The sequence below is a fragment of the Magallana gigas genome, chromosome 10 (assembly GCF_963853765.1).
Source record: "Magallana gigas chromosome 10, xbMagGiga1.1, whole genome shotgun sequence".
Taxonomy (NCBI): Eukaryota; Metazoa; Mollusca; class Bivalvia; order Ostreida; family Ostreidae; genus Magallana; species Magallana gigas.
In genome coordinates, this window is record NC_088862.1 from 34,268,558 (window position 1) to 34,295,559 (window position 27,002).

General features: G+C 32.6%; 4 protein-coding genes across 9 annotated transcripts; 3 read left to right on the top strand and 1 right to left on the bottom strand.

Annotated features, from left to right (window-relative positions):
* Positions 1-141: 141 nt before the first annotated feature.
* On the top strand, positions 142-23,650 carry LOC117686195 (uncharacterized). Its single transcript, XM_066072691.1, has 5 exons — positions 142-700; positions 1,045-1,213; positions 22,227-22,460; positions 22,662-23,396; positions 23,643-23,650. The coding sequence occupies exons 1-5, from the start codon at positions 272-274 to the stop codon at positions 23,648-23,650; spliced, it is 1,575 nt and encodes a 524-aa protein (XP_065928763.1). The 5' UTR covers positions 142-271.
* On the top strand, positions 1,668-12,420 carry LOC136272187 (N-lysine methyltransferase KMT5A-A-like). Of its 4 annotated transcripts, none has more exons than XM_066073366.1 (11): positions 1,668-1,797; positions 2,139-2,215; positions 6,566-6,607; positions 6,811-6,907; positions 7,780-7,939; positions 8,449-8,644; positions 8,959-8,995; positions 9,817-9,872; positions 10,971-11,060; positions 11,655-11,744; positions 12,312-12,420. In XM_066073366.1, the coding sequence occupies exons 2-9, from the start codon at positions 2,189-2,191 to the stop codon at positions 11,040-11,042; spliced, it is 687 nt and encodes a 228-aa protein (XP_065929438.1). In that variant the 5' UTR covers positions 1,668-1,797; positions 2,139-2,188; the 3' UTR covers positions 11,043-11,060; positions 11,655-11,744; positions 12,312-12,420. The 4 variants fall into 4 exon arrangements, with proteins under 4 accessions (XP_065929438.1, XP_065929439.1, XP_065929437.1 ...); XM_066073367.1 differs by having other exon boundaries at positions 1,678-1,797; positions 2,154-2,215; XM_066073365.1 differs by lacking the exons at positions 1,668-1,797; positions 2,139-2,215 and adding an exon at positions 5,255-5,396 and having other exon boundaries at positions 12,312-12,419.
* On the top strand, positions 16,604-20,992 carry LOC136272239 (uncharacterized). Its single transcript, XM_066073492.1, has 5 exons — positions 16,604-18,401; positions 18,585-18,665; positions 19,131-19,160; positions 19,552-19,587; positions 19,732-20,992. Exons 1-5 carry the CDS (start codon positions 16,694-16,696, stop codon positions 19,956-19,958), a joined length of 2,082 nt encoding a protein of 693 aa, XP_065929564.1. The 5' UTR covers positions 16,604-16,693; the 3' UTR covers positions 19,959-20,992.
* A 121-nt stretch (positions 23,651-23,771) lies between the features above and the next one.
* On the bottom strand, positions 23,772-25,373 carry LOC117690780 (uncharacterized). Of its 3 annotated transcripts, none has more exons than XM_066073363.1 (2): positions 25,112-25,373; positions 23,772-24,958 (listed from the first exon to the last, which is right to left on the bottom strand). In XM_066073363.1, exons 1-2 carry the CDS (start codon positions 25,146-25,148, stop codon positions 24,051-24,053), a joined length of 945 nt encoding a protein of 314 aa, XP_065929435.1. In that variant the 5' UTR covers positions 25,149-25,373; the 3' UTR covers positions 23,772-24,050. The 3 variants fall into 3 exon arrangements, with proteins under 3 accessions (XP_065929435.1, XP_065929434.1, XP_065929433.1); XM_066073362.1 differs by having other exon boundaries at positions 23,775-25,008; positions 25,117-25,373; XM_066073361.1 differs by having other exon boundaries at positions 23,779-25,008.
* Between the last annotated feature and the right edge of the window lie 1,629 nt (positions 25,374-27,002).

The window sequence follows — 27,002 nt, forward strand, 5'->3', positions numbered from 1 at the left end:
ACCTTGAAATTTATTGGGTATAAAGTCTAAACACTTAGGAATAGTTGTGACCAAATTTCAGTTCTTTGCTATGATAGAAACACAAGTTACACATTTTATAATGATAGAAGGCTAAATTGCACAAAAAGCACGCGGATTCAATACGGAACTTTCGAGATACCCCGGAACGACGGTTTCCGGTCGACTTTTATACACTTCGATCACGTGATATTGCGGAATTGTAGGGCAAATTGTTTACATCGCAACAACATCTACTCTAGCAGACGAAACGATGCCTAGTCCTAAAAAGAGGAAGAGCGCGGACAATCCCAGTCATTACTGGTGTTCTGTGCCAGGTTGTGCTTCGGATGGGAGAAAGAAGGCCAATTTAGACATTTATCCGTGGATGCAAGGTATACAGTTTCATCCGTATCCAGGACCAAAGCGTCAACCTAAACTACGACAGCAATGGCTTCAACAAGTTTTTCGAGACGAAAACTATTCTCCTAAACGATACCACTCGGTCTGTTCTCTACATTTTGTAGATGGTTGTCCCACTGAAAACAACCCTGTACCAAAATTGTTTCCTCGAAACAATTTTAAAAATCCGAAAAATGTCAGAAAATTAACTTCTATTGCAAAACGTCAAAGTGCAGAGAGTTCTACATCCACAGATTCTGTGTCAGTCAGTCAGAATTCTCATTCAACAGAACGAATTGCGGTAAATATAACTTGTTTGAATTTCACAGATGTGTTAATTCGTAAAAAAAAAATTGTGGACCTACTATATATAAGTGTCACCTATATAAATATAAACAAGGTGCTTTATACCTATATTATCATCGTGACAATTTTATAGCTATTGATATACCGGTATGCCTTTAACATGATGAAAGCATACATACATGTATGAATATAATTAATCAGTTATTGTGACTAAATAATCTTGCATGATAGGTAACACTATTTAGTACATGCAACAATGTTTATATTTAAAAAATATATTTGCATATACATGTACATTCAAATATGATGTTTAGTTAAATTACAATGCATAATTTGCAGATGAAGGATATCACAATTTTGTATGAGGGGAATGGAGCTATACATATACCTCTCCCTGTAGCACACGAGTGTGTTGTAGATACTGATCAGTCCTCCAAGTCCAATGAAAACTGTTTAGAGGTACCTTGCCCTGAGACTATGGACCTCATAAACGCTCATGGAAATAACAGTAAGTACAAGCTTGTATACAATATCATTGGATATTATAAATATTTTTCTAAATTATTTCATGCATGGGTATAACAATAAAATGCAGCTAGACTACAAAATTTTACCTCTTTTAAATAAAAGTTGTTTGAGCATTGGACTTATTCTTTGTATATTATATATATTTTCTTGTGTGTGTGTGTGTGTGTGTGTGTGTGTGTGTGTGTGTGTGTGTGTGTGTGTGTGTGTGTGTGTGTGTGTGTGTGTGTGTGTGTGTGTGTGTGTGTGTGTGTGTTTGTAATCACATGAAAGCCACTACATGAGTATGAACACACACGTTTTATCCCACTACATTTTTTCTTCCCACTACATGCACTCGCGTAGTGGGAAGTAAGTTCATTCGGAAACGTTAATTCTCATCGTCCTTGATTCAGAAAATAAAAATCGTACTCTGTTTGGGTTTCCGGTGTGTAAGTGAATTTTTTAACACACCTCGTGCAATCCAGAAGAGTAGTTCACACACTTTACTCTATTTGGGTTAAAAAGCGCGCATGCGCGATTAGAACTTCCTGTTGCTTAAAGATGGCGTCAACTGAACTGCACTCAGTAAGTTTATTTTTTACGATAGTAAGGAAATAATTACTTTTTTAAAGAGAGATCTAAAAGAAGACTAAGAAAAGATTAGTCATAACGATTAGAACTGATGAGAGAATCAATGATTACATTAAAGATTAATTCATTGAGGGGATAGTTTTTGTTTAAGAACGTTTGCTTTTTTATATATAAAATCCAAGATTAGCAATTATTGTAAGGAATGTTATAACTTAGTAGTATCAATATTTTGCAAATATATTTCAAGAAAAACCAGTGATACGTCTTAGACAAGGACACAAGTTAATTGTATTTTTAAAACAGACAAAATCATTGATATATAAAATATATTTCAGTGGGTTTTTTATTAGTTTGAGGCTTGGTAGAATATAGATGCAGATAAACCATGTCCTATTCACGGGGAAAGCGTGCAGTAAGTGTTTTCAATTATTTGTGAATTGTTCTGAATTATATTTTTATCATAACCGCAATTTTATCAACCACGGTTAAAAAAAATTGGAAAGAAAAATAGGTTGACAAAAATTCTTGTTTGGTTGAAGAGCCTCTGGAAATTTCAAATTAATAATGTTGACATTGTAAATTTACCATTTAATAGAACTCCCTATGCCCCTTCATGGATCTGCACATACACATTATATGACAGTAAACAAAAGAAATGTGCATATCCATTTACCATAGTAAAAATAGATCCTTGTTGAATGATAAGTTATCCATGCCTATGCAATACAATCATGAAAGAAATTTACACAATAGCCAACCCTTCAAGATAAAATTAATATTAGACACAGTAAAACTTAGTGATGCCATTTACTCCTCTCATCACTTGTAAATATGTGAGCGCATTTCAAACCTATACTAAATTTACCTTATGAAGATTGGGATACAAATTGAATGGGTAAATTTGTGAATAAAAGACATTTTGAGTTTAGCTTTAAGCATATTTTATTGACAAATTTATTATATGTATGCAGATTTATAATTACAAATATTCTGAAACAATATGCATGCACCAGCACCATTATTTCATGAAATGCTTTTTAATCAATTTGTATTTTATTCTTTACCATACAGCTTAACAAATGTTCAAAAGAAATATGCTATCAATTTCATGAAACATATATAAGCAAATTTTCATTGTTCTAATGAGCATTATCAATAAGAATGATCAATAATTATATATAATCATATAGAAATATAGAACTGTTGTAGTGGGCTGTGCGAATTAAAATTGGTACAAAAAATGACCAAACTGATTGATTGTTATAATCGCAGTATATTACCTTCATATATAAATATATTCCACTCAGTTCTGCGCATAAGTAAAAGTCATAAGAATTTTTTAATTGTAGTTCAGATGTGTATCTAAGATCAAAGGTAAAAGGAATTGCACATGAACTATGGCAAAAATCATCAACCAACATCCCAATGCATAATAGGCAGTACATGTATGTGGCTGGTCACTGGTATTACAATGCATTTTTGTTCTCAGTTTTGTTATGAATTTGCATAAAGACCAGTGTCATTGGCAGTTTCCATATTGAGACTTTGGAAGAGAATATTTCTTAAGAAAGGAAAGTTATGGTCATCATACATGCATCTCTCTCTCTCTCTCTCTATCGATCTATCCATGAAATGCTTCAACTGTTCCTCTAACAATTTTTCCCCAGGAACTCTATCTTGTTCTGAATGCATCCATCATCCAGCCATTATCAAATTGTGAGTTGTAGGATTGATATATCAAGAATAAAATTTGCTTGTTTGATATTTCAGGTAAACAACAACCAAATCACCAAAAAAAAAAAAAATTTGGCAGATTATTCCTGTCAAATCAACATTCTGTACCTTGTGATTTACCTCAGTGCTACAACTTGAATAATTAATGCATCACATTTCAAATAATCATGAATTATTTTGCAAGCAATCATTTATCCCATTGCAAATTTAGCTGCATTACTGTATAACTTTTGTGAAATGTATGATGAATACTGTAATATACTTGAAATTTATTGCACACAACACAAACTTCACTTCTTTTAGTTTTAAAGGGAAATATCAAACAAGTGACACTCATTTTAATATTATAAACAACACATGTCTGTAGTAAAAAAAAGATTTATTTAATTTACTCCATAGAAAAAATCATAAATATATTTTTAGCAAACTACATTTGGTAACATGTAATTTACTAAATAAAAAACTAGTATTATAATCTATTTTAGTTTAAAATCTACATTTATATTCTCACCATTTTTATTATGTATAATTATAGTTTAAATTTTGAGAATTGACATGAACACATTTCTTTATGTCCAGCCACCAAAAAATTAGTACTATTGTCACCTTACTTTGTAAAACTGTGGTCCTTATTAATCCATGTTAATATTTATTTTTTAAATAATTTTAATATAACTACAGGGTAACCCATACATTCTGTACAGATCAACCATATTTGTTTACTTTGTCACATCTTAACTGCAATGGCTCAATGCAGTATAATGAAAAGATGTAGCAGGAGAATCAAAATGTATAGTGTAAAACATTCACCAGAGGTTATATATATACAGTATTTATACATGTCGTTTACCAATATATACCACTGTATACAATATACATGTACATATTTACAAACAAACCAGTGACACTCATATCAATGTTATGAAAAAAAAATTGCACGCATGGTTTTAAATTGTAATCCTGGTTGAATTTTAAAAACTTTTAAGTGTTGGTAGTGAAAATTAAGAATATAACAGCCTTTTTAATTGGGAAGGGCTTATGAGTTTTTTATCTTGGTCCATCCAGGAGTCCCTCAAGGTTTGTTCTGGGTAATTTGCTTTGGGTCCTAGTAATAGATCTGAAGGGGAAAAAGCTAAATTCAACCTTGGGTTTGTTTAAGGTTTACTTTCTGTTACATTGTCTAGTTGTTACAGTAACAATACATATATAATCTTGATTATTAATACATTTACCCCTTTACTATAAATCCAGCAGGTCAATTTTTACTACAAGTCAACAGGTATACAAAGTCTTACATGCATTACACTTAACTTCACAACTGACCAAAATAAAAATATTCTTATGTCTAAAAGTTAACATATGAGTCTACATTAATAAACTGTCCCATTTCCTAATAGCTGCATGGTTTAAGATGAATTTACTTGGTCATATTTATTTCATATGCATGTATAATTATGATCTTACCATGCGCGGATCCAGATATTTTTTCAACTTGATGCATTTTGATGATAAGTTTACAATGTGAAATTAATTTGTTTGAATTTTCATTGGGGGTGCCCCCCCCCCCTGAACGACCCTCCGGCTTTATACCCAGCTTTATACCCGCGCATCAAATACATCGGACCATATATTGTTCGATATTACACCAGATGGCGGTCTGAACTATACGGGGAAGAAGAAGAAGAAGAAAGACCAGTCACAGCTCTGGCCTGAGAATGATCTTAGGGTAATATTCACTTCCTGTGAAAGTGAAAGTAGACCGTATTGCTGGTAGCCAGGTAGGCTTATTATACATGAGCAGCACTGTGAGCACATAGTGACATGTATATTGGATGTTTTGCTTTATCATGACGAAACCTGTAAGTTGTAGTGTCGTTAAAATTACCATAATCATGAACAATGGAAGTAACTTTTTAAAAAATATTTCGAAAATGTGTCGGGGCCCGGATTAGAGTCGATCATTACATATGCACATGTTCATGATCATGATGTTGTACGATGAATACTTATACGTGTGTCTGTATCTGTATCTTGCCATCTCAAACTGTGAACGCACATCAAAGTAGAAAGAACAAAAGTAAGTCGTAACCGCCGCTCTTGAAATACTAGTTGGAAGCCCTCGATTGACATACAGGTAATTCTCGATGGCTCGAACTTTGATCCCTCGGAGTCAAACTGCAGTCCCGTAAAGGCCGTTATTCATAATCTATATTTTTTTACTCTCGATACCTCGAAGTCGCCTTGTATCTCCAAGCGCCATACCTAATTTACACCTACTTGGTCATTTAAATGGCTCAAGGCGTTAGAAGCGGGACCCGTGTCACGGTTTGTTTATTCAGGCGACACTTGTCCTGCAAGGTGATATTTGTTTGGTGATTGACCATACCGATACTTACATGTAGTCTATAATTAACACGAACCGTTTTACGATAATTTGGAGACGCAATGAAAATGAAAAATTGATTGAGAAGAAACAATAATATTGAGCCATGGTCAAATTTTTGAATTATAAAACTGTAAAAATTATGCATATCAGCATCGTTGTCATTATAATGATTATTGCTAAACAAGTTCTTACAGCTGGTGAAGGACCCTTACGGTGGGAACAATGCGTGATACTCAGTTATCACATTTATGACATGTCGATCGCCTCGCAGTACAGTAGTTCTGAGCAATCCGGTCTTAATATGATGCATAAAATAAATAATAATTATGAATTTAATTTTTTCAATAGTTGTTTGTATTTAGTTTTAAAAACATCCAGTTCTGTATATTTTACTGAAAAGAAAAGGTACTTGTTAAAGCACGTGCGTAAGGTTATCACTAAATCAATGGCTTAATCATAACATCCGGTAAGACTAATTTTAAAACCTGTCGGTCAACCCGGAAAATTAAAACCAAACAAGGGATTTAAAATGAATTTCTCCCATGTGATCTATGGATGTGTCAATTACTGTATTGTGTAAGTACAGTTTTTCCATTTTTCTTTTTTTTGTACGTGTACATGTACTGTAAAAATGTATTTCAGGTGCAGATAAGCTTGAATAAAGAAGCAGTAAACCCAATGAAGGTAGATTACAAGTATTGAACAAAATGAGTTTTCAATACAGTATGACTTGACATATCATGTTGAAATACAACAAGTTCTTAAACAAGACCATTTGAATTACAGATAAAGATTTTATAAAGAGCATCCATTTACATATATAATACTGATATGATACATCCAATATGTACATATAATTATACTGTATTTATGATTTTTTTAAAAAGGCGAAGAGAATAAGGCCAGATGAGGATGCTAAATTTTGGTGTCAAGCAGGTTTAGACAAGGATGGATTTGAAAAACGATTCATTAATAACACTATAGGTATTAATTGTTACCTTTATACTTACAGGGTTCGACATTAACTTTATAACCCATTGCCTTATTGGTCGAAGACGAAAGTAGTTTTTAAGTAGGACTAATAAAACCTGGCTGTGTCTTGTCAGTTCTATTGGAATGATAAAATGTTCTGCTTAAAAACTTGGTATAATTTACAATTACCGGTATCTACATTTTACTGGAAAACCCTGAGGGCATTTTAGCTATTTAGCATAATGGCCAGTCAATTCAAACCTTATTTACATCATCTGATTTAATGATTAAAAATTTTAATAACCAATAAGTGATCTTCATTTGATTTAACACATTGCTGCAATAGAGATATGGAAGCTTTAGAAATATGATAGACTTTGATCAAACTTGACAAAATTTATAGGAATCTTGAACAAAATATCAAGACTGGTTATCATGTATTTTCATAAATCACAACCATTTTAAAATTGTGAATTAATTTGACTTAAATATTTATATTTATTTATTTTTAAGTTTTAAACAAGATTTTATTTCAAAAAGAAAAGGATCGGACAGCAGGCATTGCCTATTTTATCCATTAATTTGTGCAGATCGGATATTTTAGTGATTGTTCTTATTATATCTGTTTTGACATTTATTTTTGGCAAAATTATAAAATTGCCTGCAGACTAGTAAAACTGAACCAACACTTGTCAGCTAGAATAAAGTACAGAGAATTTGTGTCGAGCCCTGTCTTATAATTGTACATACATAAATGTCATCATGTATTTCTGAACATGTTTAAAGTAATATTATATTTCTATTAATAATTATTCTGTGTACAAATGACAAATGTACTTTGCATGCTAATTATTCCAATTATTAATTTGACTTTAATTTTACAGGATTCGGTGTATTTACAACAGCATTTTTCCAAAAGGGGGCCTTTCTTTTAGAGTATGTTGGCAATCGAATAAGTGAAAAAGAGGCAGAAATTCGAGAGAGAAAACGCAGGAAGAAAAAACACAGTTACATGTTTCATTTCAAATGGAATGGGAAACATGTGTGAGTTTTTGTTTTGATATCGGTATACTTTCTTCTCTTTTTCTCCTATTCTTTCTCACATAATCAGAATTATTACAGTAAATAATTTAATACATGATATTTTAGATTACATTTTTAAATATTTTCAGTGATATGTAATGATATCTGCTTTAATTAGTTTTGGTTTTAATAATAGCATTTTTTGTAATATATCCTGTATTTAACATCAACTTAGATTTTTTTTCAGGTCTCTAAATAATATGTAATATAATATTCATCTTGCTTGTAACTAGTTTGTTGACGTACAACATTACTCTTTCACGAGAGAGAGAGAGAGAGAGAGAGAGAGAGAGAGAGAGAGAGAGAGAGTGAGAGTGGGGGGGGGGCAGTCTTTTGATCCATTTCCACTCGGAAAACTAGATAGTTTTGGGAGTTTTACTAGTAAATAAATGTAAGATTAACTAAGGAGTTTCATAGAATTTTACATGTATGCTGGGGCATATTATTTTAGAATTGTTTTAATTTTGTAGTGTTGATGCTACAGATGTACCAGAAAGAATGTGCCGTTATGTCAATGATGACAAGAAGGCAAATGCAACAATGAAATTGAAAGTTTTCAATAATTATCCAAGGCTGTGTTCGTTTGCTCTACAAGATATACATATTGGAGAAGAAATACGTTATGATTATGGTGATGAGAATGTTCCTTGGAGGCAACACTTTCATGTAATTCTTTGAAAAGATCACTTAATTAAACAATGTGTGCTTTAATGTTTGAAAATGAATTTTATTAAAATATTTTCACAAATGAGAAGCATTTATATAAGTTGAGTGTGTATTACTGAAAACTTTAACTATAAATAATAGGCATACTACATTATGATATATTAGATTTGGAGATTCTGATGGTACATGTACTGTACATGTAAAACACTTCTAGAGCACTTAAAAAGTTAAATGATCAATTTCAATGGCATGCTGCTATTTTATTTTAAAGATATTGTTTTGCATTTAATGTAATTTTTGAAATATGTTTCTAGAAAACTAAGATGGAGATGAAGACAATTGAAGTTACAGGTGAGGCAGTTTATAATTATGACTGATATTTTATCAATGTGTGAAAAGGTTGAATCTGTTTTTATTTTAGGAGTAAGGAATCATTCTTTGAGTATTATAAGGTGATAATTTTGGTTGGGGGATGGTCAAATCCAATAAAGCCCAAAGGGCTTTGTGATAAATTTGACCACACTCTGACCGAAATTATCACCTCATAATATTCATAGAACGATTCCTTAATACTTATATGTATAATTAATATTCCCAATTTGTACACTTTAAAACAACATATCAAAACCACTGTTTTTTCATGTAGCACATGCTGTGTATTACTTCGCGGCACAGCCAATACTATTTTTGATTAGGCTATATGGCACACCCATTTTGTATCACTCGTCTGTAATGAAGTTATTTGGCTATAGGCTTCAAAATTAATTAGTAATGTTATTATAGACAAAGACAGTTGAAAATGTAAATACATGTGTTGGTATACAAAATTAAAGGTATCAAGATACAAAGGTGTCTGATGAAATTCACTGTGACTGCCAGGTTCTGAAAAGAAAGGATATGAGTTCCATGTGAGATGTGAAACAAATCTTGTGTGAATAAATATGTAACATGTAGATGTGTTACATTGAAGAATCCGCACTACATATAGGACAAAATATATTATAAGTACCAAGAACAGAACAACTTATTGTCAAAATGGATGAAATAATTTTGAATGGATACTGTTAGCATTCAGTAAATAATATCAACTCCAGGTTAACATGTTCTGTTAGGTTTATTTTCGAATTCGAACAATAATTTTAATTTTTAATAACTGTATATTTTTTTAAAAGATGATGATGATGATGACCCCTTTGATCTCAAAAAGCCAAGGTTTTCAGAGAAAAAGGTATGGAACAGTATGCTTTATTTACTGTGTATTACCCCCAGTATGTATTGAGTGCAATAGGTGTCCTGTACTGATATCAAAATATTCTAATTGCTACATAATGCATTTGACACTGTTAAAAATGTGATCAGAAAAATAGTTATTTTTTCTTATAAAGCATTAAAAAATGTGTACAATGACAATCACAGGGCTGGCTTTAAAGATTTCTTTGTTATTTTCATTGAAAACACATTGAACATGCTGAACCATAACTCCTTATTTGAAATTAACATGGCATTGTATCTTTATAGCATGGTAAATCAGAAGGATGGTCAAGTAGATCATTTTCATTTGGAATTCAGAGAGTTACTTGCAAACTTGAGTGATACAGTCAATGTTGCTTTATATCTCTTAGATTTCAGATGCATACGTAAAGTAGTATGATGAACTTTGTTCAGATTAAATTACATAATTGAAACTCTTTGATTAAACATTGTACACTCAGGTATGTGTTTTTTAAATGCTTATTTATTGACCCAATTACTGTTTTCTTGTAAGTTATAACATATTTTAGACAATTTCATTGTTTTTCATTTCAAATTATATTTATTCTTAAATGATTTCAATATTCAAAGGTCACTTTATTTATACTAAAGTCATTATTTTTTATATATTTTTTTCCTTCAATTGTAGGTTTTACTCAAATATATTTATATTATTATTTTTATTATTATTTATTTTTTGGAAGGGGGGGGGGGGAATGAGTAACAAAGAATTTTGATGTCAGATCTGATTAATTTTTCTCTGAACCTTAGGTATGGTGTAATATCAGATTGAATAGTTATACCTGTGCAAGCTAGTTTTCTTTTTACATGTAGTCATTCATTGAACATTATTTCTTGTTATGACATTTCATTTGTGATCAAATGATATCTAAAGCTACAAAATTTATTTAACATTTTGAAACAGTTCAGTTCGTTGATTTTTTTCATTTTATTTTTATACCTTAAATTTAATTTGCATGTTATTTGGATTACGAATACACCTGTAATTTTCATTACTGATTTAGAAGAAAATCTTCATTTAAATATTTGTTTTACTTTTAATGTTTACTTTTAGGAACAATGTCAAAGCAAGGCCAAAGTCAGTTGCATGCTGGAAATGATAGACTTAGTGATGATGATGACATAGATGAGGATGCTCTTTCTGGTGAGGATAAATATTGATTATAATTTACATGTATTTACTCAACACCATCTCAAATCTAAATTCTCTCTCTTGCTCTCTCTCTCTCTCTCTCTTTCTTTGCTCTCTCTCTCTCTCTCCTCAATCCTATCAGTTTTGCACACATGTAGTGACATTCAGGTTGAAAGTGTTTAAAAAATGAGTTAAACTAAAGAACTTTTCTCTTACCCCGTCTCTCACTATATTCATTGTTCTGTCTGTCTGTCTGTCTGTCTGTCTGTGTCTGTCTCTCTCTCTCTCTCTCTCTCTCTCTCTCTCTCTCTCTCTCTCGTTTTGCACACATGTAGTGACATACAGGTTTAGTGTCATCATCAAGTTAAACCTAAGAGAACTGAATTTTTTGTTCTTTTTCCCTCTCCCTCTAATTATTTCCCTCTCTCTCTCTCACTCTCTCTCTTACACTCAAAAGATATTCCAAGCTTAATAAAAGATATTTTTAAAATCTCTCCTCCTTTCTCTACCTCTACCTTTCTCTCTAATGCTATATCCCTCATTTTCCAGCAGAGTTTTTGAGAAAATGTCTGTAAATATGTTATAAATGTTTGTATTTACTTTTAGGAACAATGTTAAAGCAAAGCAAAGGTCGATTGCATGCTGGAAATGATACACTTAGTGATGATGATGACATAGATGAGGATGCTTTTTCTGGTGAGAATAAATATTGATTATAATTTACATGTATTTACTCAACACCATCTTAAATCTAATCTCTCTCTCTCTCTTTCTCTCATCTATATAGGTGTTACATACATGTAGTGACATTCAGGTTGAAAGTGTATAAATGATGAATATTGATTTATCTTTCTCTCTCATTATGTCTCCAATTTGTTTCATTACTCTCGCTGTCTCTCTCTCTCTCTCTCTCTCTCTCTCTCTCTTTCTCTCTCTCTCTCTCTCTCTCTCAGTGTTGCACACATGTAGTGACATTCAGGTTAAGTGTCATTATTAATTTAAATTTAAGATAACTGAAATTTTTGTTCTCTTTCTCTCTGTCTTTCTCTCTGTTCTCTCACTCTTAATGATATCAGTTGATGCATAGTTAAAGATTAATTTTGTTTTATTTATCAAACATCATCAAAAATATTTTTGAAATCTCTCCTCCTTTCTCTACCTCTACCTTTCTCTCTGTTGCTATATCCCTCATTTTGTAGCTGATTTTTGAGAATATGTCCATTCCAGTAAATATGTTATAAATGTTTTCATGTTTACTTTTAGGAACAATGCCAAAGCAAGGCAAAGGTCGATTGCATGCTGGAAATGATAGACTTAGTGATGATGATGACATAGATGAGGATGCTCTTTCTGGTGAGGATAAATATTGATTATAATTTACATGTATTTACTCAACTCTCTCTCTCTCTCTCTCTCTCTCTCTCTCTCTCTCTCTCTCTCTCTCTCTCTCTCTCTCTCTCTCTCTCTCTCTCTCTCTCTCTCTCTCTCATATCAGTTTTGCACACATTTAGTGACATTCAGGTTGAAAGTGTTTAAAGATTGAGTTAAACTAAAGAACATTGATTTTTATTTTTCTCTTTCCCCGTTTCTCACTCTATTCAATGTTCTCCCTCTCCCTCCGTCTCTCTCTCTCTATCTATCTATCTATCTATCTATCTATCTATCTATCTATCTATCTATCTATCTATCTATCTATCTTTTTATCTATCTATCTATTATATGTATATATACAGTTCTGCACACATGTAGTGACATACAGGTTTAGTGTCATCATCAAGTTAAACCTAAAAGAACTGAATTTTTTGTTTTTTCTCTCTCCCTCTAATTATTTCCCTCCCTCTTTATCTCTCTCTCACTCTCTCTCTTACACTCAAAAGATATTCCAAGCTTAATAAAAGATATTTTTGAAATCTCTCCTCCTTTCTCTACCTCTACCTTTCTCTCTGTTGCTATATCCCTCATTTTCCAGCAGATTTTTGAGAAAATGTCTGTAAATATGTTATAAATGTTTGTATTTACTTATAGGAACAATGTTAAAGCAAGGCAAAGGTCGATTGCATGCTGGAAATGATAGACTTAGTGATGATGATGATGACCTAGATGAGGATGCTCTTTCTGGTGAGGATAAATATTGATTATAATTTACATGTATTTACACAACATCATCTCAAATATAAACTCTCTCTCCCTCTCTCTCTCTCTTTCTTCGCTCTCTCTCTCTCTCTCCTCAATCATATCAGTTTTGCACACATGTAGTGACATTCAGGTTGAAAGTGTTTAAAAAATGAGTTGAACTAAAGAACTTTTCTCTTACCCCGTCTCTCACTCTATTCATTGTTCTGTCTGTCTGTCTGTCTGTCTGTCTCTCTCTCTCTCTCTCTCTCTCTCTCTCTCTCTCTCTCTCTCTCTCTCTCTCTCTCTCTCTCGTTTTGCACACATGTAGTGACATACAGGTTTAGTGTCATCATCAAGCTAAACCTAAGAGAACTGAATTTTTTGTTCTTTTTCTCTCTCCCTCTAATTATTTCCCTCCCTCTTTATCTCTCTCTCACTCTCTCTCTTACACTCAAAAGATATTCCAAGCTTAATAAAAGATATTTTTGAAATCTCTCTTCCTTTCTCTACCTCTACCTTTCTCTCTGTTGCTATATCCCTCATTTTCCAGCAGATTTTTGAGAAAATGTCTGTAAATATGTTATAAATGTTTGTATTTACATTTAGGAACAATGTTAAAGCAAGGCAAAGGTCGATTGCATGCTGGAAATGATAGACTTAGTGATGATGATGACATAGATGAGGATGCTCTTTCTGGTGAGGAAAATATTAATTATAATTTATATGTATTCACTCAACACCATCTCAAATCTCAATCTCTCTCTCTCTCTCTCTCTCTCTCTCTCTCTCTCATCTATATAAGTGTTACATACATGTAGTGACATTCAGGTTGAAAGTGTATAAATAATGAATATTGATTTATCTTTCTCTCTCATTATGTCTCCATTTTTTTCATTACTCGCTCTCTCTCAGTGTTTAAAACATGTAGTGACATTCAGGTTAAGTGTCATCGTTAAATAAAATTTAAGAGAACTGAAGTTTTTGTTCTCTTTCTCTCTGTCTTTCTCTCTGTTCTCTCACTCTTAATGATATCAGTTGATGCATAGTTAAAGGTTAATTTTGTTTTATTTATCAAACATCATCAAAAATATTTTTGAAATCTCTCCTCCTTTCTCTACCTCTACCTTTCTCTCTGTTGCTATATCCCTCATTTTGTAGCTGATTTTTGAGAATATGTCCATTCCAGTAAATATGTTATAAATGTTTGTGTTTACTTTTAGGAACAATGCCAAAGCAAGGCAAAGGTCGATTGCATGCTGGAAATGATAGACTTAGTGATGATGATGACATAGATGAGGATGCTCTTTCTGGTGAGATTAAATATTGATTATAATTTACATGTACATGTATTTACTCAACACCATCTGAAATCTCTTTTTTTCTCATCTATATAAGTGTTACATACATGTAGTGACATTCAGATTGAAAGTGTATAAATAAGAAAATTGATTCATATTTCTCTTTCATTATGTCCTTATTTTTTTCATTACTCTCTCTCTCTCTCTCTCTCTCTCTCTCTCTCTCTCTCTCTCAGTGTTTAAAACATGTAGTGACATTCAGGTTAAGTGTTATGGTTAATTTAAATTTAAGAGAACTGAAGTTTTTGTTCTCTTTCTCTCTGTCTTTTTCTCTGTTCTCTCACTCTTAATGATATCAGTTGATGCATAGTTAAAGATTAATTTTGTTTTATTTATCAAACATCATCAAAAATATTTTTGAAATCTCTCTTCCTTTCTCTACCTCTACCTTTCTCTCTGTTGCTATATCCCTCATTTTGTAGCTGATTTTTGAGAATATGTCCATTCCAGTAAATATGTTATAAATGTTTGTGTTTACTTTTAGGAACAATGTTAAAGCAAGGCAAAGGTCGATTGCATGCTGGAAATGATAGACTTAGTGATGATGATGACACAGATGAGGATGCTCTTTCTGGTGAGAATAAATATTGATTATAATTTACATGTATTTACTCTCTCTCTCTCTCTCTCTCTCTCTCTCTCTCTCTCTCTCTCTCTCTCTTATATTAGTTTTGCACACATGTAGTGACATTCAGGTTGAATGTGTAAAGAAAAAATAAATTAATATGAAGAATAATAATTTATCTTTCTCCCTCTCTTCATTGATATTGCTCTCTCTCTCTCTCTCTCTCTCTCTCTCTCTCTCTCTCTCTCTCTCTCTCTCTCTCTCTCTCAGTTTTGCACGCATGTAGTGACATTCAGGTTAAGTGTCATCATTAATTAAACTTTAGAGAACTGAATTTATTGTTCTCTTTCTCTATCTACCTCTCTTTCTTGCAATATATCTTATTTTCTAGCTGATGTTTGAGAGAAAATTTTATAATTATGTTTTTGTTTACTTTCAGGAACAGTGCCAAAGCAAGGCCAAGGTCTGTTGAATGCTGGAAATGATAGACTTAGTGATGATGATGATGATAATTCTGGTGAGAATAAAGATTAATATTTATTCACACCATCTCAAATGTATCAGATCTCTCTCTCTCTCTCTCTCTCTCTCTCTCTCTCTCTCTCTCTCTCTCTCTCTAATTTGCTGACCATTTGTCTCACTTTCAGTAAATGACATCCTTTTCCACACAGATGTAAACATTTGTTCTTCATAACTATGCATTGAAAATTTTCATTGGTTTCCGTATTCATTTTGACCAAATGCAACATTAATAAGTCACACTTGTCACACTCAAAAAGGTATCTTTTAATTGGCGTATCAAATGGACAAATTTTGTACCAAAATTTTAAAAATACTATTGAATACACAGTAAATGTAGCTTTAAATGAATTTTATCCTATTTTCTTGTCAGTGATAGACCCTGATTATGAGCCAGACCATAGCTCTGACAATGATTCTGACTCTCTTTTTGAAGGTATAGTATGTCCTTTTTAATGCTGTAATCAGCAATTAAAGAGAATTCAATTTGTCAATGTATCATTATCTTCAAAAGTATTCATGTAATATGTATAATTAATAGTTTCTATTGTTTAACACTTAAATTTATTTTTGTAAGTAAAAATCAACTTTGGGTTATAATAAGATGTTTAATATAAATGCATGAACAATTTACACTAAATTTTAAGATAAACAATCCCAATCAAAATTATACCTGTATAATATTTTATTACATATTTTAACTCTAGAAAACCAAGATGATCTTCATCCTGACAGTTTGGGGGAATTATCTTGCAGTGACATTTGATTAGAAAGTAATTGATTTTCATCTATACATGTAATATTAAAGTTTTTCATCTGTTCATATGGGCTCTTAAAAACTATTGTGTATGAAATAGCTTTTAAATGATACAATTATAAATATCAAGTAGCATTTATGTCTTTGCATTAAACTATATATTGTCAAATCCTTTAACAATAAAAGAACAGCCCTCATTTATTTACTTTATCCCTTTTTGGACAATAAATTAAATCTTGTTTTTTCAGAATGTCCTACTATTGATCCTAGAAGAGAAATAGTATCTGATAGTGAAGAAAGTTGTGGTAGCATTGAAAGTGAAAAATATCCCATGCTCTCTGGAAAGACAGATAAGGACATTTCTTTTCAAGGTGTTCCTAAAAATTCGAATGGAAACTTAAAAAACAAGCTGCATGCCTGCTTCTTTTGTGAGAAGATGATTGCAAACATTGCAAGACACCTTGAGCTTGCACATAAAACAGAAGTTGCAGTAGCCAAGATTTTAGTTTTCCCCAAAAAAAGCAAAGAAAGGAGAAAAATGTGGGAGGAACTTGTGAATAAAGGAGACTTTGCTCATAACATATCTGTTCTGGAAAAAGGAGCTGGCATAATGATTCCAAAGAAACGTTCTACAAAATGTGAGATCAAAGACCTTATTCCATGTGAGAATTGCAAGGCCTTTTATAAGAAAACTGACATGTGGAAACACAGTAAATACTGTTTATCTGAAAAGAAAAGCCAAAATCCTGTACAGAAAGGTCGCCTTTTACTTCCAATCAGAAAATGTCAAGATGGGCTTTTCAAAAAAGTACTACTTACCATGAGAGATGATGAAGTTAAAGTGATAATTCAATCAGATCCTAGAATTCTAGATTATGGTCGGAGACTGTTTGAAAAACATGGCCACGAGCCACACAAAACTCAATACATATCTCAAAAATTAAGAGAAGTTGGTAGACTTCTATTTGCATGCAAATTATCAAAAGATATACAGTGTTTAGATGAGGCTCTTTTGAGCAAAAACTGGGATACTTTAATTCAGAATGTGCGTACTATAGCTGGATTTGATGAGGAATCTCATACCTATACCAGTCCATCCTTGGCTCTGAAGATTGGGCATAGTCTACAAAAGTGCGCCCGTTATATGCGGTCTGACGGTATCAAAGAAAATGACAGAGCAAAGATTGAAGAAGCAGACCGATTTCTCACTTTATACGAAACAGAATGGACCAATGACATATCGGGACATGCATTAACCTCCTTAAGTGAAAAGAAATACAACAAACCTCTTCTCCTTCCAGTTGTTAAAGATGTTGTCAAACTGAATAATTACCTGGCCAAAGAGGTGGAGACAGTTTGTGAAAAGATCGTAGTACAGTTTGACATGTCATTATATGCAAAAATGGCACAGTTGTGCTTAGCGCAACTGATTTTATTCAACCGACGTAGAAGTGGGGAGGCTGAACGTATCAAGCTGCAAGAATTTTCTGATGCTGAAAATGGAAGTGGAAAACCTGATGAAGTAGTACTAAGCACACTAAATGAATTTGAGAAGAAATTGTGCAATACTCATACTCGAGTTGAAATAAAGGGGAAAAGGGGGAGAAAAGTGGCCGTTTTGCTAACGGATGAGATGAAGAAGAATATCAAGATCCTTATTCAGCAGAGAGAAAAGGCAAAAGTTTCTGGAGACTGTTTGTTTTCAAAACCGGGAGATTCCAAATTTCCATACAGAGGAAGTGACTGCCTAAGGAGGTTTGCAAAGGAGGCAGGTGTAGATAATCCTACTGCTATTACCTCTACCAAACTTAGGAAACAACTTGCAACTCTTGCGCAAATACTCAACCTAAATGAGACATCGCAGGATATCTTGGCCACTTTTCAGGGGCACGACATAAGGGTCCATCGACAGTTTTATAGATTACCAGAGGATACAATGCAGATTGCCAAAGTGTCAAAGATACTACATAGCCTAAACAATGGATCCATATCCAAATTCAAGGGGAAAGATTTTGATGAAATACAACTTGATGACAAAGGTAAATGCCAGTAAACTAGATATAATATACATGTATTAATCAATTAATAAATTTAAAAAAATAGGTTTTAAATCAAGGTTATTAAAAATGCATGATTATTACGATATTTATTTATTTACTTTATTACGATAACACAATAAAACTACATGTATATTATTATGATACATTAATTTCTTTAAACAGAAGCAGTAGACAGTGAGAGTGATGAAGAGGAAACAGAAGACTTGGATGATGATGAAGAATACATTGAAGCAGTGGATATTGGTAAATTGGTTACACAAAATAGTGTAAAATTTCAAAATATCTTTGTTATGATTTCATCAGAAGTTAAACCTATAGGCAACATAAATCATGTGTACATGCCGTATACATGCATGATATTGAAGTTGGTCAAGCATTTTTAGTTATTTGAAGGCAATGAGTAGGATAAAAAATACAAATCTGGATTCTGCATGTTATTTTTGCTAGAGCCTAATACATCACCTTGAATTTCCTTTTAAAAAATATTGAACTTGTTAACTATGAATTCTATTACAATCAAAATATCCTATAAGTGAGTAATAATTCATTCATTCTGCAGTTTCTGACTTGAATGCATTATCATATTACAATCATTTAATCCCTTCTCATAATATTTAATTAATATTAAAGAGACAGAAGTTAAAAACAGTTATTATTTTAGCATTATTGCATATGATCTGACTTGTTCAATTCCTTTAATTTTTCCAGTTTCCCCAATGTCTGCAGAACAGGAACCAGGTATGTGTATGATAAAAGTATATTTATATCTCTGCTCTGATGGAGGTGGAGTATACTGTTCTACTATTGTCACTTTGTGTTACATGTTTATGAAGACTATTTATAGTGAGATATTTGAGAGAAAAAATGGCCACAGATTTCTTAGCAACTATCAATCGCAAATGCTTGAAATTTTAACACCATCTTTGTAAATGTATGTCATGTGGTGTGATATTCATTTTTGAACAAACCAGATATCAGCTTCCTGTTAAATGTTGATTATTCTTATTTTGATTATTCACAGTAGGGACATTGCTAGTAGACATTGGTACATAGATATCTTGTTCCTTTTCCTTAATTTAATTCAATGAAGCATAATTAAGAAATTAATGTAGGTTTTTTTTAAATTAAGGTTCCCAAGGGCCTGTAAAAAAGAAACCAAAATCAGGTATTATCTTTGTGCTTTCTTTCATTGTTTCTTTTCTATTTCAAATGTCGATAAAGTACATGTATCTGAAGTTCTTTTAGTTTTGAAACACATTCTGCAATATATATTTTCAAATGACAAGTGCTTGTTTTTTTTTGGTTTCAGCACCAACTCCCAGGCACCACTGGACACCTACTGAGAAAGGTGCCCTGAAGAAGCTTTTCAGAAGGAACATTATCCAAGGGAAGACTCCTTGTCAGTTGGAGTGTCTTAATGCAATGAAAAAGGAGTCATGCTTGGCAAAATTTCCATGGAAGCAGATCAAATTTGCAGTAAAAAATTTAATTACAACTCAAAAACGTGAAAACAAAAAACTAGTTGATAAAATGTAATTTAGTGTAATTTGTCAGTCTTGTAATTTTGAAAAACTTAATGGTAAATTTAGTTTGTGATGATCGAAGGTCAAGATCTAGTAAATGAAAGATGACTACAGGTTTATGAAATTCAGGATATAATTTTTTTTCAATGATGCTTCATAACAATAACATTGAGAGGGTGTACTAGAGCTTAATCTTGTAATAAACACAATGAAAAATCATGTTTTTAAGTGTCAATTTGAATATAATGTGAAGGAAGGAAGTAAAAAATCTTGTAGTTTTGTCCTTTTTATGACTAATGAAATATGTATAGTATGCTTGCAGGCACTCCGAAAACGGCATCAAATAAACTCTTGTCCTCCCCTTCAGAATAATGTCAATTTGAATATAAGTATTAGGGTTTTTTCCCCCATAATTCAATTAGAAACTTTGATTTTCTACAGAACTTCTTTAAAGTCGTAAAGTACAAAAAAAAAGATTCATCACATCAATTATGACGTCATGATTGTTCTAGATCTAGGCCTTAAAATTTTCTGTTTTAATACAAACTGTTATTGCTTGTTCATGTTTCATTTCATTTGTTCTTTGAAAAAATGTGTACATGTATTTGGTATTTCTTAAATGCCTATTAGAGATGCCCTCTTTCATATAAAATGTTATTTCTTGTAATCACTTGCAAAACCAGTTTTGGTTACGCATACATTTTTTCAATCCACTGCATATGTATTCTATCACTGATTGCATTTAACTTAGTAACATTAAAAGAATTGTTGCATATGTTTTGTATTTTTTACTGTACTGAACTAATGACTGCCTTGATCAAACCGTAAGTGAATCAGGATTGTATAAGTTTGTACTTCACTTCTGTTAATGGTTATCAATTGTTTACTGATATGAAAAAACTTTGATCAAGAGTTTGATATCAAATGAAATGCATGCACATGTATTTTCTGATGTACTGGTTATTGAGGATGTTTGCCAATATTGTCTGTCTTTTTGGAAATACATATTCCTTGATTATTAATTTTTATGAAAAGACTGTTCTCAACGTTACAGTATTAAAATGAAATTAGATTCAATAATTGGGAAATGTACTTGTTATGTCATTTATTGAAAATATTAACAAGGGTTTCATATAACTTTTCATACTTTATGTGCTTCAAATACAGTATATTATTTCTTGAAATCACTTTCAAAAACAATGTTTGTGTATGCAAGTGTTTTTATGCACTGCATTTTTTAAACAAATGTATATATTAACATTGAAAGAATTCTTGCACATGTTTTGTATCTTTTACTGTTCCAAACTAGTGATTGCCTTGGTCAAACTGTACTAAGTGAATCATAAATGCTTTTATGCAAAATTTTGGATTGAATTTTTGCTTCACTGCTATTTTAGATCATTAAAATCACAGTAATTATTAACATGTGCTTGATATGAAATGAAATGCATGTATGTTTTTTTATATACCGGTAATGCATATTATGATAATTCAGTATTGAGTAATGAAATTTCCCAATCATGTCTCTCTCTTTGCAAAGAAATATTTTTTTCATTCTTATTTTTTTTTAATGCATCTGTTCTGAACCTTTTGAAAATAAAATTTAATTAATGTAGTTGTCATGTCATTAATTTTCAAAATAAAGGTTTTCATAATGGAATAAATACTTTGTTCTTGACATACGTACAGCTTTGCCTAAAAGGATCAATTGTGTCTATGCATGCTTCCCCTGGCCAATTGATATAGCACATACATTTCTTGGTCCCAAGTGTCCATAATATGTTTTAAAAACAATTCCATTTGATGCAAGAAAAGATTAGCTGCTGGCTGCATGCACTTTCAACTACACATTTTGGACAGGTGTTTCAATAGTCATGTACTCAAAGTACATATAGTAATATGTGCATTAAGTCCTCATTGAGGTGAAATAAATGAAATGAGTATGTAGTAGTCGGTTTCATGTGTGTATCTCAACACTGACAACGTAGTGAGAATCGTGTGTGTGTCATTGAAGAGTCACGTGGTCAAATGTAGTGGAATCCAGGTGAAAATTCAAACTATAAATATAAAGATTTAAAGGGTAATTGACCCCGTTGAATCATAAGAGAAGTCCCTCTTCTACAAATTTGTTCCAAAAATTTCATTAGGATGCTTAGAAAGCAGTGTAGTGACTTACTGGTGTAAAGTCTTGTGTAGTGAGTTTCATGAGTTTACAAGTATGTGTGTGTGTGTGTGTGTGTGTGTGTGTGTGTATATTGTATTATTTGTATGAAAATTACAGACTCTGACCATATTTACTGCAAACGGTCTATCGAGTCTAGATGCAGTGAAGATTTTGTGGAGTCTGCTGTGCAGACAGATCTTACCATGGACGACATACACCATATGGAGACAATGACAAAAGAGACAGACCATATTCTCAGGGAGCAGTTTGTAAACAGAATTACGCGGTCTGATTCAGCAGTCAGAAAATACTTAGGAATACCTAGTATTACTATGCTCTTCGGAATATTCGGTAAGCTATTTGGAAATATACATTTGTTTAAAATGTACATATTAATTATGTAGGTGATATGATTGTATAATTAAGATATAGAAACAAACATTTTTTTCACTTTTTTATTAATACAATCATATATCTATGTATGAACTCTTGATACTTGTGATTTAATTTATATATATATATTTGTTATATCTCTTAACCCTTATCTTACAGCTATACTTGATAAAGTATGCACCAAACTCAAATACTGGTCAGGAAAAAACAGTACATCAAACATGAATTACGAAACATCTGAAGCCAGAAAACCAGGCCCAAAGCGGAAGTTGACAAAGTTCCATGAGTTTTTATTAACACTTCTTCGACTAAGACTCTCTGTTCCTGCCTTTTTGATTGGTGATTTATTTGGTGTGTCTGGGACAAGAGTGTCACAAGTTGTGTGTACATGGATTAACTACATGTCCCAAGTTTTCAAACCTCATCTGAAATGGCCATCACTACAAAGCATCAAGAAACATATGCCAAGGTCTTTCAAACAGACATTTCCTAGGACTAGAATTATCATAGACTGTACCGAGATATTCATTCAAAAGCCAAGGACACCTACTGCTCAAAGCCAAACCTACAGCAATTACAAGGGACATAATACATTTAAAAGCCTTGTTGGAATAACACCCACAGGTGCATTCTCTTTTGTGTCTGAATTGTGGGGTGGCAATGTGTCTGACAGGTACATTACAGCCAATAGTGGTTTCCTGGATTTGATAACTGCTGGAGATGAGGTGATGGCAGATCGTGGTTTCATCATCAGAGATTACCTACTGGAACGAAGGGCTAAGTTGGTCATTCCACCATTTGCACATAAATGTAAGTGGGGAAAAGGTAAGCGATTGAATTCTGGTGAGATTCAGCGGACAAGACAGATAGCTAAATTACGAATTCATATGGAACGTGCTATACAACGTTTAAAATCATATAAACTTTTATCTGGGATTCTACCAATCAATTTAAAGCCAATTGCAAACCAGATTCTTGTTGTTGCTGCCTTTCTATGCAATTTGTCAAAACCGCTTGTAAAAAATTAACATGTTCAATGCTAAATTAATATTTGTCAATTTGTTCTGTTGATTGTTTGTGTTACATGGAAGAGACTTATATCATTGTTATTTTACATATTTTGTGTTACTGTTGTTAAAGTGATTTAACAATATACCATGTATACCAAATATATATTATCATTTCAAAACTGTTTATATATATTTTTTTCTATTTACAAAAAAAGTCAACAACAGGCTGTTATCAGAGTGTGGTTTAATATTGCTATCTGTTGTCATAAGATAGCATAGGACATGTCAGAAACATCACAAAATAATGAAGAAAAAAATCTAATGCTGTGTTGCCTCAAATCAAAATCTTAAGACTGGTATAATACATAACAGACTACAAAACTTGTTCTAGATTTTAGCAAGCAGTGCAGGGTGAACATGTTTATCAAAAAAGCTGCTGCACTTGTTCACAATATCATTAAAAAAACATTCATCATAATAAATCCTATCACTTATAAATCCCATGTCTGTGTAAAACACAAAGTCACACCATCTAGCTTTACATACCCCAAGCTGTCCTTGAATTTTGAACATACCATGGAGAATCTACCCTGAGCTTGACAACATCATTAGTGTCTCTGTATAAATGATAATTAGGGTCACTAGCAACATCATATGGTGTCTCATTTCTGTGTGAATATGAACATTTTACCTCCACCAAACCTTTCCCACAACATTTGCAATACAAATATGCATCTGGTGATGCACCTAAAAATGGATGATCTACAGATATATTTAAACCACAAGGTTTCAATTTGGCATTCACATGGTCATGAGAATACATGTCAAAAAACAATTGTTTAGCTAGAATTTCATTCTGCCTTCCATACATTATTGCATTGGTGTTTAAAGCATTAGATTTATCATTAAGTATTTCACGAGTGATATAATTATCATGACTCTTCCCTCTAAAGTGACATACTTTTGAAAACAATGAAGATGTAATCCTACATGTACCATATCTGTACTTAAACCACAGTTCATTTTCAGTCTGACCACAGGTCATCTGCTCAACGTCCTGGACAACATCAGAATTGAACACATTTTTCAGATAGTCAATCAATGGCTCGCCACTCTGACTTGTATGAGTTACAGCATCTATCATGTCAGGAGGGTTTTCTTGGAGATCTTCGTCCTCATCTGAAGGAGGGTCCAGAGTCTGTAAGAGAAGAGCACTTGTACCTTGACACATCCTAAACAGCTCTTTCTTAACTTCTCTGTTACTCTCAGTGGTAAGTGTAGGGCACGGTTGATAGTCCGCCTTGCTGGACATCTCCGGGACTGTCCTGTGTGAGGTGCAAATTTCCTTCACACGACAAGGCTTGCTCTCCCTCCGGGGCTTATCCCACTCACACTGCACATCGGTCCCAACCTCTGTATGCCTGTCTTTATGGCGATCGCTAAAAGCTGCAAGTGCAAATGCAAGGGCTGTGCAGTGCTTGCAGGAACCATCATCACTACAAAGACGAAATGAAGAATGTTATTATTGTCTGACTCTCCCATTATAATTATGGAATCAACATTATATTGATAGTTAATAAAGCACACTGCTAGACTTACGCAACACAGGAGCAGCCACCAGATAGGATACGGCCATCGAATTTCACTAGGAGCCATGTCATATAGGGGTCTTCTGATTGACGGGTTTCTGGGGTGGTGCTGCAACGAATATAAGTGTAATCCGAGTCAATAGGAAACACTCGAACACTGTCGATATGGCTGTTCTGATATAACAGATAACCCTTATCTGTTCTATAGGAATGGAGCCGATGTTGATCCCAACCAATATTGATGAGATATACAAAAACATCTGCAGTGTATATATCAGCTTTTAATCTCCACTCCAGTCAGATGATGTTACCTGTAAGATAAAATATTCCAAATAAGATACAGTGTTTTGGATAATCTCATTAAATAAATTATTACATTATACGATGATGATTGTGACAAATCAAATAAACTACGTTGACATCTCAATCTCTCTCTCTCTCTCTCTCTCTCTCTCTCTCTCTCTCTCTCTCCTCTCTCTCTCTCTCTCTCTCTCTCTCTCTCTCTCTCTCTCTCTCTCTCTCTCTCTCTCTCTCTCTCTTAGTTAAGCATATAATATATCTGGTTAAATTAATATCTATTAATTTATTCCATAGAAATAACAATGCATTTTGAAATAAAAGTGTACTTCGCTAACGCTTGGTAAAGTCCGGTCTCCGACAGTTCTACGACGAATGTCCATGTTTATGTAATCATCATCTGTGTCTTGATCCTCTAAGTTGATTTCCCTAGCCAATTCACAAAGTCTTATCAAGTGAGATTTTCTGTAAATCGATGTTGTAATATTATACCTTTTTTACTTAAGTAGTGTTTTAAAGCCGGTACTTGATACACATTAAGTCTTCCATGTTTTCTGTTTATACGTTGCTCAGGAATGCGGAAGTGAACTATGCCCTACAATTACGTAAGTGGAGCGATAAAACTCGGAGCGGATCCGTAACTCGAAAGTTCCGTATTCAAATGTAGGTTCCGAAATAATTAAAATATTCTCTACCTCAATTTGTTTATGCTATGAGTGATTGATGAGTATGATTTACATTATTTTCTTAAGATAATTAATTGAAATTAACTTTTACATATTATTAAGCCATCATTTTGTCTATTTTAGAAAATATTTCAAGATAATGATTTCATGGGTGTTTCGTACTACCTTAAATGAAAAAAGAAAAAGAAAACTAGAGCAAAGCTCGTTGCAAAGCAACGAGTGGGTCTTCCGTTAATGTCGGAAGTAGAGCTGGAAGTTCCTGTAAGAAGCAGAGCCCTTTAACTAACAACAAGAGTAACTAAAATAAAAAAAATGAAAAAATCGAATTATTCCTGGTACGACCTAACAAAATACGAATGATTTTACGACGACTTAACAAAAAACTTTCAAGAACGACTTAACAAATTAATTCCGAATGTTTTAAGTACAACTTAACAATTATTTTTGGTACGAGTTAACTTTACGATAAACATTATGCTATTTTTTAAACCAAGGACGCGGAATCAAAATTTCCGGAAAAATTAATTTTTTAACACCGATATCTCTGTAATGCATCGTCCGATTTTTAAACGGCTTTCAGTGTTAGAATCAGCTTAATAAGCTCTACAAAACACATATTCGTTTTTGATTTGATCAGAAAATTCATTTTTTCGAAAAATTTGTTTCACTGACGGTTTCAACCGGAAGTACGAGTGGGTCTTCCGTTAATGTCGGAAGTAAAGCTGGAAGTTCCTGAAAGAAGCAGAGCTTTTAAACCAATAACAACAATAACTAAAATAAAAGGTGAAAAAATCGAATTATTCTTGGTACGACTTAACAAAATACGAATGATTTTTAGTACGACTTAACAAAAACCTTTCCGATTTCAAGAACGACTTAACAAAAAAAATCCGAATGTGTTACTGTACGACTTAACAA

Coding starts and splice junctions, on each gene's coding strand:
- LOC117686195 (XM_066072691.1), top strand. CDS start 272: ATGCCTAGTCCTAAAAAGAGGAAGAGCGCGGACAATCCCAGTCATTAC. Junction 701..1,044: donor ATTCAACAGAACGAATTGCG/GTAAATATAACT, acceptor CATAATTTGCAG/ATGAAGGATATCACAATTTT. Junction 22,461..22,661: donor TATGCTCTTCGGAATATTCG/GTAAGCTATTTG, acceptor CTTATCTTACAG/CTATACTTGATAAAGTATGC.
- LOC136272187 (XM_066073364.1), top strand. CDS start 6,479: ATGTGTCAATTACTGTATTGTGTAAGTACAGTTTTTCCATTTTTCTTT. Junction 6,908..7,779: donor ATTCATTAATAACACTATAG/GTATTAATTGTT, acceptor TTAATTTTACAG/GATTCGGTGTATTTACAACA. Junction 9,873..10,970: donor CAAGGTTTTCAGAGAAAAAG/GTATGGAACAGT, acceptor GTTTACTTTTAG/GAACAATGTCAAAGCAAGGC.
- LOC136272239 (XM_066073492.1), top strand. CDS start 16,694: ATGCTCTCTGGAAAGACAGATAAGGACATTTCTTTTCAAGGTGTTCCT. Junction 19,161..19,551: donor GTCTGCAGAACAGGAACCAG/GTATGTGTATGA, acceptor TTTTAAATTAAG/GTTCCCAAGGGCCTGTAAAA. Junction 19,588..19,731: donor AAAAAAGAAACCAAAATCAG/GTATTATCTTTG, acceptor TTTTGGTTTCAG/CACCAACTCCCAGGCACCAC.
- LOC117690780 (XM_066073361.1), bottom strand. CDS start 25,173: ATGACATGGCTCCTAGTGAAATTCGATGGCCGTATCCTATCTGGTGGC. Junction 25,009..25,111: donor GGTGGCTGCTCCTGTGTTGC/GTAAGTCTAGCA, acceptor TCGTCTTTGTAG/TGATGATGGTTCCTGCAAGC.